Here is an 11,974-nt window from a genome sequence, read left to right on the forward strand (position 1 = left end):
GCTAACTCTTATTTATAATTGTGTTTAATGGAAATATCTTTATGAATGTGTCTAATAAAAATATATTTTTTATAACTGTGTTTAATAGAAGTATCTTTATAAATATATTTTTTAGATGTGTCTCTTTATATATGTATTTAAAATATAATAATTAATTATTGTTGACAATAAGTTAGCAAATAATATGTTGGTACCCTATACTTTTTCTTAAAATTTAAGATTTTTTAGTATTTTTCAAAAGATATATTTTAGTCCTAATATAGTATTTTAAAAGTTAAAAAAAAAAATTTGCATAAGCATGCGGTGATAATTTTAACATGTATCATGAAATTATGTATCTCAAAAATTTAAGTTGATCAATAGAGATGTATGAATAAATATATATCTAATACGTATTTTTTTACGTAATTTTTTTTCTTAAACTGACTTTTTTTATTTACAAAGACTAACAAAATCTTAGACCTTTTGTTCGTAAAAGTTTTAAAATTACTTATTCAAAAAATTCAAGTTGATAAATAGAGGAACATATATCGAATAATATTTAAAAAATTAATATATATATCCCAAAATTTGAAATTTGAAACTTTTGACTAGAGCATGAATTCGAATGAAGCCTTTTGCAGCATTGGTTAATAATAAAATTCTTAATAATGACAAATTTGTACTAAATCCTGCTCAATAATACATGGTTAAAAGGATATATATATATATATATAGTACAGCTTGCATAATATCTTCATAAGTTTTGCGAACAGTACATTGGAATCTCCTAAAGGAAATTAACTGTAGTTGATAGCTAATAATGATTGCATCGTTGAGTATAAGGACAAAGGGGTGGTTGATATTAATCGATTGTTCTTGTGTCCCTTTGTTGAAATTTCCCAAACAAATATTATTGGTGTGGCCAGTACTATTCAAAAAATTTAGCATCTTTCAATAATGTGGTGCCACCCTTTCATATAAATTGCGTATAGTATATGTAGTAGGTTATGTTATTCAAGTTTCAATCTATCAACTCTTCAAACTTACCAAGGGTGTCACTACTGTTTTCAAAGCTAATAACTCTCTGTGTATGTGTGCCTACATAACTAGATATAATGAGTAATAAGTGAAAAATCTATCTTGGTCTAGTAAAATTAGTAGATAATAAAATTAAGTTTTACTAGAGAACTAGTATAAATATAGGATTAATTATAACAAGTAATTAATAAGTGAAATGAATATCAAAGTTTGATTTTCTCTCTTTTAGCTAGTTTCACAATTTTGATACTCAATAACATATTGATCTTTATTCCTAATTCTCTTCTACCAATCCACATTTATGATCTTTATTTCATTAGTTCATTTATAATTTCTCAATTTTACTCACCATCAATTCATCAATTTAAGGGGCTTGATTAGTGTTAATCTTAGAATTCGATGAGTTATCATCCATAAATTCTAATGTTGGAGATTATTAGGTTGGTATAGTGGTTAACTCGTCTTATACATGCAATAATTCATTGGTCAATGACAAACACTTAAATAGAGTTTAGTACAACAACATATTAGTCTTTAACTTATCGAGTTGAAAGATACCATTAAAAAAAAATTGATATAATTCTAAATATTAACTAAAAAACAAAACCACTCCTTAATTACTAATAATTATAGCTTTCGGTCTAACTACTTATAATAGGTTTTGATCCAACAATGATGACTAAGGAGTTTTTTTTTTCAAATCAATATATTGAGTATTATAAAAAAATATATTTTTTATTATATTTTTAAAAAGTGAATATATATAAACTTTTTAAAAGGGTAACGATTAATGAAATTCATATATATGTAAAATGAAATAAAATATAGTATATATAGTGGTTATCAATCTGGGGAATTAAGTTGGGGCATGATGATGATTATTGTATAATTATAATAAGAGCAATGATGATTATTATAAGATAATAATGATAGACAATAATAATGTGAAAGTGTATCCAAGAAATAAATGATGTGAGAGGGGGGGAATAAATTGACTTTATTTGATGATAGAAGAAGGCATAAAAAGAAGGATGATGTTGTGTTGGGGTTAATGATGAGAGTGATGAGGGATGAGTTGTTGACCAGAGACAATTACAAAACCAAATGAGATGTCTTCGGACACACTCACCCGTGTGTTTAATCATTTTGTTTCCACTCTTCCCTTCTTCTTCACTCACACTTCCATACTTCTTTGCATCACAATATATATTTTCACCTTATAAATAAATAAATCCATGCAAGTTTAAATGTCTTCTATATCACTATTCATATAACCTAGAGTAAATTAAAGTACCGTTTTTGTTCCCAACGTTTGGGGTAAGTTTTATTTGTGTCCTTAACATTTAAATCGACCTATTTGTATCCTTAACGTTTATAACTGATTCAATGTTATCCTACTATCAATTATACTAACAAATCAGATTATATTTTTCAATTATTCTCACTTGAAAGTATTCATTCTCAATTAGGTCTCACTTGGATGTGTTCGATTTTAATATTATACCAACTATTTGTGTTTAGATTCAATTATATCCCTAGAGAAAGTGAATTATGTAAATGTTGTAGGAATTAGTTTTAAAATTTTATGAGCTATTTTTCGGAGTAGATCATCGATTTTATCCCAGACATTTGTATTCTAATTTCAAGAAGAGATTTTTAAAACTCAAACTAAAGCGCTCATAATATGTAATTGACGGCAGGATAACATTGAATCACTTTTACAAACGTTAGGGATACAAATAAGACGATTTAAACGTTAGGAACACAAATAGAATTTACTCCAAACGTTGGGGACAAAAACGATATTTTATTCTATAACCTAAATTAAGGATGTGACGTGTGAATTATGAGATTATCATTAATAAATAAGAACTATATTATCGTAATTAATTTGAAAAGATGATGATGACTTGAATGGTCCTGCATAGCATAATGCAAATATTGGGCTAGTGGGTCAAACAAAGCGAGACCTAGGTGTTCTACATTTTTTTGGAAGTGTTATGTGGGAATTGTCACAGTCAAATTATAACAATCAGAAGAAAATAGTGATTTAATTAAATGAGAGAAGCAAATTTGTATAGTAACAGGAAAAGCAATAGCAATGTATGCCTCATAGAGTGGGCTCCATATTTTTTTTAATTTACAAATCTTTTTGACTGGTCTAGATGATGAGGTTTACACAGTTAAAAATGGGAAGCTAGAGTGTTGTAATTAATGTAAATAGATACATGTACCCTACCCTCAACTCTAAGGTTTCTTCTCATGAGTAGAGTGCCACTTGCCTCTCTTTCCCAATTCAACTAAGTCCCACAAAATCAACATTCCCACAACCATAGATTATGTAAATACGTGATAAATACAATGAGTAATTTGTGAATGTTCTTGTGTAATACTCTAAAAGTATGTAACTCTTTCTTTTGTCACATCACATACTTCAATGAGTTTTGTTTCAATTAATAAGCAAGTATACGGATAAAGTATATTTTATGTTTTTAACGATTGCTTTTTAAAAAATATTTTTAATATTTAGTTACGTTTAATTTTGTTCTTAATATTTTTTATTTGTGTCAAAATTACTCTTAGATATTAATTCTATATAAAATGTTTGAGACAAAATTGAATAAAATGAAAACGTTAAAAATAAAATTGAATGAAATTTAACAAAATTGAATAAAATTAAAGTTATTTTTGAAAAATTGCAAAGATTTAGAAAAAATATATATACTTTATCCTAATTATATAGTAGTTGAAAAGTTTAAAATAAAATGTTGGACCCTAGAGACTCGTTATCATCATTCAGTTATTCTAGCGATGCAATTTATATTAATCACTGCATAATTTCATTCACTAGCATTTTATACAGTCATTTTGTTTTTCCTACAAAACCCGGGCTTTTAAATTTTTGTAGGCTTTGGTAATTATGTTAGCCATATTGTGGGCCTATGCTTGAAAAAGTTCAGGAATCATCAAACACATATATATGGCCAAAGTAAGTGAAAATGGGCTTCCATGCAATTGATCCAATCCTACCCATATATGGATATCCAAGCCTATATGGGTATTAACGGCCACAGGCCCAGGCCCATATAGGTGGATGGACTCTGGACTGTGGTTCACGGGGTTTAGGGTGTCAACTAGGTCCAATTCCCATTTCCTTAGGAGTTCTACTCCTTCTTGATAATATTGAGAAAGTGATTTTTTTTTTCAAAATTAGAAGCGAGACTCGAACTCAATACCTCTAGGTGAAAATGGAAAGATTATGTTATTTGAGTTATAGTTCGTTGGCATTGAAATTTAATATATATATATATATATATATATATATATATATATATTGAGAAAGTGATGTTGGATGTGAGAAGAGAAACATTGAAATTATATTGACATAGACTCTCAATTATTTTTAAAAGAATAAAAACAATTATAAGAAAAGACGACTAAAAGGACAAATTTATCCAACTAAAAGTAAAGAAGGGAAAAAAGGAAAAAAAGAAAAGAAAAGGTTTCTGGACATAAAATATAGTGTGGAGATAAGGCCTGTCTTAACATACCGATAGATTGTGGCTGCAATCGGTGGTGTCTATCTAAATAATAGACATTTGAAACCACTTTGTTTCAACAATTAATTAAAAAAACAAAAAGTCAAACACTCCAGATCATATGGTGACAAACTTTGATTAAACTCGTGACTACTGAGTTGTACCTTGTCCTCACTAATCAGAACCATTAAACTGGAATTCATTCATATGAACCTAGGAATATCTTATTAGAAGGAATATGCATACTACGCTTCATACATAAAATCAGAGAACCCTCAATGAGACTTAACAAAACCATGGCTACACCCCCATCTAAACAATGTATCTCGAGACAAGAAAATCTACCATGGGTTTCAAGGGATAATTATGAAACAAAGCGTTAACATTCTACCATACAATAATAGCTACTAGCCTGGTCTAGTATATCCACAATTTTTCACTGTATAAATTAATTGTCTACAACAACTTTGCTTTTAGCACAACCTGCATTATTGACAAGGCAACAAGGACAGAAGCTTTAAATTGCCGTTGACCATTCCCCATGAGATAGTTCTGTATAAGATGAACACAAGTAAATAAACCCACATGTCATAAAAAACAGAGAACAACTCGACTAACACACTGTACAAGAAAAGCTACACTACTAAGATTTTTAGATAGACAGTACTCTGAAAATAAAGGGAATCAAAGTTTTTCAAAGTTAAATGCAAGTAAGTTGAATTTTTAGTGCCACAAAGAAAAAGAGTGTCAAGAGCAATAAGAATATAGCATGGCTCTTAGACACCTCGAAACAAGGTTTGAACTTCTAAATCCACTTTGAATAAAAGTAAGCATTATATCTATGATTTACCCACACAAAATTCATCACTGGTGAAGCTAAACGTAGATTCTGAATAAACATAGCAGCAAAGCCTGATACTTGGAAATCAATGTCGTATAACTAAGAAAAATCTTTTATCTGATCAAGTACACTTAGAAAAAAAAAAAAACATAAGCTCCCATCATTATAGGGCATGATTGAAGGGTTATAACTTACAAAGGCTAAGGGAGCATGATTATTCTATGGCAAAATTTAATTTCTAAGTGACAAGAATCTACTATGGCTAGATTGATTAAGGATATTCAAACATAGCAAGTGACAGGGCCAAAGCTTTGAAAATCATTTCTACATCTGCCACACGACTTGTAAAAGGTGAATACTTCATAAATGTATGGCCATACCAAAGCAAGGAGCACTTACATAGGTGTTGGAAAATTATTATCATATGTGTTACATGATAAAAAAAAGTAATAACTTGCTCTAAAACTTCTATCAGTTCAAACGTCTGCGCCTTGGAGCGCGAGAGTCTCCACTATCCACATCAGACACTCTTGAAGCATCATTTCTCCTCCTAGAAGAGGATGTTGACAAGGATACCATGGAATCAATTTCTACAGCAGTGTCCACCTGACTCTCGGAATTGATGACGGCACCGATGCTTGAAAAGGAATCTCTATCATCAACTGGAGGAGGCTGCTCTTGGTTTCTACCTAATGGATGGCTACGGAAATATGCCTCAACTAGCCTTTCAGCAGAATTCAGTGCTGATGAAAGGGTAGAAAGTGTTGCCCTATGTGACTGTGTTCTTCTAAGTAGAAGGGATTGGGCCCTGCGATTATCCCCAGCCTCATGACTATTAACATTAACATTAACATTATTATGCGTCAAACCCACTACGTCATCTGCAGGAGCCCCAATGTTTTGCTCTCTCCTTATACCTCGAGATGTCAAAAACCTACTTAGCAATGAACTAGTTCTTTCTGCTGTTTCACGGGCATTGTCTGGTTCATGCGGGTGAAGTAAATCCCTAGTGAGATCAATCCTGCTTCCAAGACGACGAATCATCTCTTCCACAGGGAGTGCAAATGCAGTTCTCTGAATGGTTTGTCTCAGACTCTCGACACGCCTGGCTGGGGGCCTCAGAGGGACTTTCAGGGTGGGATCGTCCTCAGCATTGCGGACACTATTTCCACGACCATATATTGGTGTAACATTCTTGAAAGTCACCTCTCCTTTACAAACCGGACACTCCTTGGCATCCGAGTGCAGATGCAGCCATCGATACAGGCACGGCCAACAGAACAAATGACCACAGCAAGTCACAACAGGATCCCTGGCCAGGTCTAAACAGATATTACAATCAAAGAAGTCCCCATCAGTGCCACCACTTTTCTCATCATCATCCTTCTTCTCCAAAGCCGCATCATCCATAACACCATTGTTGTTCTCACAAGCTTTTGGTGCCACCTCCGTCCTTTCCTCAGCTGCCACACTGCCTTCACCAGCCTGCAATGCACCCCCTTGACCAGAATTAACCAAAAACTGGTTCAATTCCATTGAGATGTTCCTTGCTTCAGGGGGTATATGAAATTGCCTAGGGGCTTCCGGGGGAAGGTGAAGCGGAACTTCGGGAGGAGGTATAGGGATATGCCGCCACCTCCACCGTTGCCTCCCCCTGAGCCTCACAGCTTCACTGATTCTCTGAAGAGGCTCCTCAATCCAATCATCCAAGTTCAGACCATCAGTTGATATGGTTGGGTCAGGGCCTGGACCCAGATTCAAATCAAGGTTCATAGCATCCGAAGTCTCTTCCGCCATCACAGTGCAAGCTAGAAAGAAGCTTACTTTATTACAAATTCCAAACAACTAAGGCTACGGACAAACGAGAAACCAGTAAAAAGGGGTTTTCTCCCCTTTGAAGGGTTTTAATCAAAGAAACCCAGGTTTAAAGGGAGGTAATTTCAACAAGACACACTTCTGGTGACAAAATTGGACATTCAGAAACGAAAATCCGTCAATATTTGGGACAAAATTGGGGGAGAAAACCCTAACTTTATCGCAAATATGGACGAGCCCAGATCCAGCGAACTAGGTTGACCGCAATTGGAAGAAGAAATCATGGCGAATTACCCAAATTGAACTTAAATTGAAGCGATTCATGAGAAAGGGAAGGGAAGGGAAAGGTAGCTAAGTTCAAGCAACAACAATAAGGGTTTCAATATTATACAGGGCTCACAAAATAAAAGGGGGAAAACTCGGAATAAAAAAGCAAAGGAAAGCGAAGGATTTACAATGGTTAAAGGCAGAAATATAGATAGAGAGAATAAGACGATGGGAGAAAGAAACACCTCGGTGCTGAAGTTGGTTAAGGTTGCTTGGGAGGGTGGGTGGAGTGGCGCGTGGGAGGGCGGCGCGTGAAGGTAGCAAAGTGCGGTCTGAGCTGGACTTAGGTGCGAGTGGGTTCGACCATTGTCTTCGGTGTAGGTACGATCTGAATGAGAAGAAGAAGAATAAGAACAAAGCAAGACGAGAAGAGAATCAGAGAGAGAGAGAGAGGGTTTTGACGATGAAACGCAGAGAAAGAAAGAAGGAAAAGAAAGAGAAAGAGAGAGAGGAAGCGAGAGAGAGAGAGAGAGAGAGAGATAAAACGAGGGATTAATGGGAAACAATTTTACTAAAGTCAATGAATTGGAAGGTGTAGATGGATTGTGTGGCGGGTGATGGAGATGAACGGCTGTGATGAAATGTTAGGCACAAGTGGCTTGTATTCCAACGGCATCGGTTCGTGTTACAGCATATTCATTATTCGACGTTAGTACTTAGTACCTCCCCTTCTCTCTTAATGTAATCACGGCCCTTAATCTCATCTTATCTCATGCCAAGACAACCCACGAAGCTAAACATTTATCAACGATGATACATGCATAATGTTGTGTTCCTCGGATTAACAAATTAAATAAACCATTGCTTCTGACCGCAGAAAATTTATACCCTGTTAATTTTAATAATAAGAGATATAAATAATGATTTTATTAAGAAATTAACAGCAAATCAATAAATAATTAATTTGGATTGATAGAGTACTGAGTTTCTTCGTCACCTTTAGAGAAATTAAAAAAGGAATAAATAAAGATTAAAAAAAATTAAAAAAATATTTGTTGAAAAGTTTAAAACGAAAACTTATACAGCAATTACCTTAAAAGTACATTATAAAATGTGCTTAATTAACTTGCAGAGCATTTCATGAAACTCTAGACATTGGATGGTTAAAAATGTTGCATATATTCATGGTCCAATTGTATATCTCTCAGTACTTTAGGTTTTGTTTGGTTTGCGTATGAACGGTATGAAGTGCTCTTATATAGGCACATTTACATGGACAGAGAGCGAGAAAATATGTTAGGGAAAATATGGAAGCAAATGGAATATTTGTACCATGCGTGGAGGTTTAGGGAGTATTAAAGATATAATTATTAGTGTTACCTTTTCTCATTAGCATAAGCTTTTGGGATAAGTGGTATCATGATATGGTATTAGAATTTTAGATCCGAAAGGTCAAAAATTCGATTTTTGGTGAATTCCAAAATTAGCTTTTTATGATATAAGATGTTTATTATTACTAGTATCTGGATGGTTATTGTGAATATTATGGGTGATGTTCATTTTGTAACTAATATGTTATAACAAATTATGAGTGCTAAATAATAATAATCAAAGTTAATAGTATTATTATTATTATTGTGTAGTAGTTTCCCTTAATTGATTACACAAATTTGTGAGCCTTGTTTTCTTCCTTACATGCATGTCCAAACAAATCCAAGATAACGAAAAACCACAGCATCTCATTACATACATATACGAGTAGTTTTCTAATTGAGTTTCCTACAATTGGACCTGATTTGACCCTGGGGTGCAGTCAAAGGGCTAATGTTGGCCATGTTGATCATGGACTCAGCAAAGGCTTCGAAGAAGGCGGTCTGGTTGCCGGCGAAGCTGTTCACAAGGGAGATGGTGACGCTGTTGTTGGAGGAGAAGAGCTCCTGATCCGTCTGGAGGAGGCCACGGTTGTTGATGAGGTTCGAGAAGTAGTTGTTGTCGAAGGTGTCCGGAGATGAAGGGTCCAGGTTGTTGAGTGTGGTCCCACTGCTTCCATTCTGCGGACAGCTCTGCTGAAGGCTCGCCACATACGACGGGCTCAGAGTGGGATCAGGGCTCCCTGTGCCGCTCCAGTTGAAGAGTCTCTGGTTGAAAAATCTACATTGTGCTCGCCCGAATGTGTGTGCACCTGTACGAGCGATCAGTTAACTTCATTTAAAATTGATAGTTAAAAGTTGTTAAATGATTATTTAGTCAAGGTAGAAATTCAGGTGCAGTCAACTTCATGTGAAGTTGATGGCTGAGAGTCGTTAGATGATTTGACTAAATTTTCATCTAACGACTCTCGGCTATCAACTTCACATGAATTTGACTGCATCTGAGTTTTCACCTTTAGTCAAACTTATCAAATCATTTAACAACTCTCACCTATTAACTTTACGTAAAGTTAACTCCATTTAAGTTTTCATTTAATAGGATTCTAGTGTTGAAGCTAATAAGAGTTCATACCGGATAATGCAACGAGATCAGTTATATTGAGTCCAACAGCAGCAAATTTTGCTGTGATGTTCGCTAAGCTTTCAAATGGAGTTGGAATCGAATTATTCGCTCCTGATTGGTTTGCAATTACACCATCCCTTCTCCCAAGAACAACGTTCCATGAAGGACCTCCTCCCTGCAAATTCAATTCAATTCTTTATTAAACATCTAATTATTATTACATGTATTAAATTATTTAACCTAAATAATTACCAGAGAGACAGAAGCTTCAGCCGCAAGAGCAAGAATGTCAGCACAAGACACAACACCAGGGCATGAATTTTCAACAGCACTCTTGATTTTATCAACTACATCAAACCCACGAGCTGAATTATTGTTTGGAACTGCACCCTTCTCGCTCAGTGTTATGTTGCCACCTTGGTCCAACAAAACTGATGCATCACACCCCTAATAATAACACAAATAACATTAATAACTTTAATTTATATATTATAATATAAGCTTATTATATTATATGTATGGTAATGGTACATTAACAAAGCAATCATGGAAATGAAGGCGAGTTAGGCTTGCGCCAATGCGAGAATCAGATTGCAAAGCTTGCTGAACCACACTCCTCACAATGGAAGACACGTTGGGGCATGTGCTGCTGTAGAAGCTTGAACTCAATTGAGCATTTGATTCATGAACAAGTGTTGTTATTAGCACTGAGAAAATTATGGAACAAAACATGGCTCTGGTTTTTTCTTGTTTTATCTTCTTTCATTCGTTCCACATTTTGTATTCATCATTGATTGATATGATATATATACTAAGAGAAAAGAAGCTTTAATTTACATGCACTGAATTAATTAATTACTGTGTGTGTTATGTACAATTTATTTGCTTAAAGCTAAAGTTTTAACAGGTTCTTACTTAGAAGTGCACGCTAGCTAGCAATATAGATACATAGTATATTGAAATTGTTGTACTCATTAGGTACAAAACGGGACATGGAAAGCAAAATTCAAACCATAATGATTGCCACTTAACTACCTTGTCAAGTGTCAACTATACCTGCTCTTCAAAAGAATTTGGCAATGCAACTTTATCTTATATTAGGTCCCCTATCCGATCCTTATATAGATAGAACAATTTATTAATTCAATGCCATCAAACTCAGGAAAATGATTCAATGGACTCAATTCAAATGGTATGATTAAATGAATTGAAAAGGAGATAATATAGCTTCATTCTGCTAGAACAAGTTAATTGATTGTCCCAGAGGATATTGTTAAGGAGCAAGGTCAAATTCGCGAGTCTAAGTAAACTCGTGGAGTTGACCTAAACTCAACTCGCGAGTTAACTCGTAGACTCGTACGAGTTCACGTGTTTACACATTATAACAAATACTTTAAAATATACATTTAAATCCCCTATAATTATTCTTATACAAATACAACATAGAACACACAAAATTAAAAATTCTAAATTTGTAATACTAAATCTTTTAATTGAACAATGAACAATATCAAATAATCAAATTAGAAACCCAAAAAATAATCAAATTATAAATTATATTAACACTGTAATTTACTAAAACTGCAATACTGAAAGTAAAAAAAATATAAATCTTTAACTCTACATAACTAAAATAATAAATATTTGACAATTCAACATTCAATACAATTTCAACAATCTGTTTACGATATACAATTAACTCTAATCAAAATAATTAATTACTAACAGTCATGAATGGATGAACCATCTGGTCATCTAACATAAACGATAAGCAATAGGCTAAAATTAGAAGCAATAAAATTTAAAAAGCAAAAACAAAAACCTAAATCAAGAAGCAAAGGCTCAAAGAAGGACAAAGGCATACAAAAAATAGAGGATGCATATGCAAAGAAGGCGCATAATCCCAGCAACAGCGAATCAATGACAAGGGTACAACAGGCAGTGGTGGTGAAGGTGCACCAGCAGCACGAAACGACGGCGACAAACCAGAGCAAAGATA

The 11,974-nt window shown here is 33.9% G+C and overlaps 2 protein-coding genes across 3 annotated transcripts; both read right to left on the reverse strand.

Moving 5' to 3' along the window:
- Window positions 1–4,761: 4,761 nt before the first annotated feature.
- On the reverse strand, window positions 4,762–8,004 carry LOC107645404 (RING/U-box superfamily protein). 2 transcript variants are annotated; one of them, XR_001621457.3, is made up of 2 exons: window positions 5,800–8,004; window positions 4,762–5,111 (listed from the first exon to the last, which is right to left on the reverse strand). XR_001621457.3 is itself a non-coding variant. In XM_016349415.3 (2 exons), exon 2 carries the CDS (start codon window positions 7,195–7,197, stop codon window positions 5,872–5,874), a length of 1,326 nt encoding a protein of 441 aa, XP_016204901.1. In that variant the 5' UTR covers window positions 7,198–7,208; window positions 7,728–8,004; the 3' UTR covers window positions 5,743–5,871. The 2 variants fall into 2 exon arrangements, 1 of the variants encoding a protein (XP_016204901.1); XM_016349415.3 differs by lacking the exon at window positions 4,762–5,111 and having other exon boundaries at window positions 5,743–7,208; window positions 7,728–8,004.
- A 1,070-nt stretch (window positions 8,005–9,074) lies between these two features.
- Window positions 9,075–10,816, reverse strand: LOC107645406 (peroxidase A2). The gene is made up of 4 exons (XM_016349416.3): window positions 10,507–10,816; window positions 10,228–10,422; window positions 9,985–10,150; window positions 9,075–9,664 (listed from the first exon to the last, which is right to left on the reverse strand). The coding sequence occupies exons 1-4, from the start codon at window positions 10,705–10,707 to the stop codon at window positions 9,249–9,251; spliced, it is 978 nt and encodes a 325-aa protein (XP_016204902.1). The 5' UTR covers window positions 10,708–10,816; the 3' UTR covers window positions 9,075–9,248.
- Between the last annotated feature and the right edge of the window lie 1,158 nt (window positions 10,817–11,974).

This window comes from Arachis ipaensis, chromosome B6 (genome assembly GCF_059453495.1).
Source record: "Arachis ipaensis isolate K30076 ecotype BB chromosome B6, ASM5945349v1, whole genome shotgun sequence".
Classification (NCBI taxonomy): domain Eukaryota; kingdom Viridiplantae; phylum Streptophyta; class Magnoliopsida; order Fabales; family Fabaceae; genus Arachis; species Arachis ipaensis.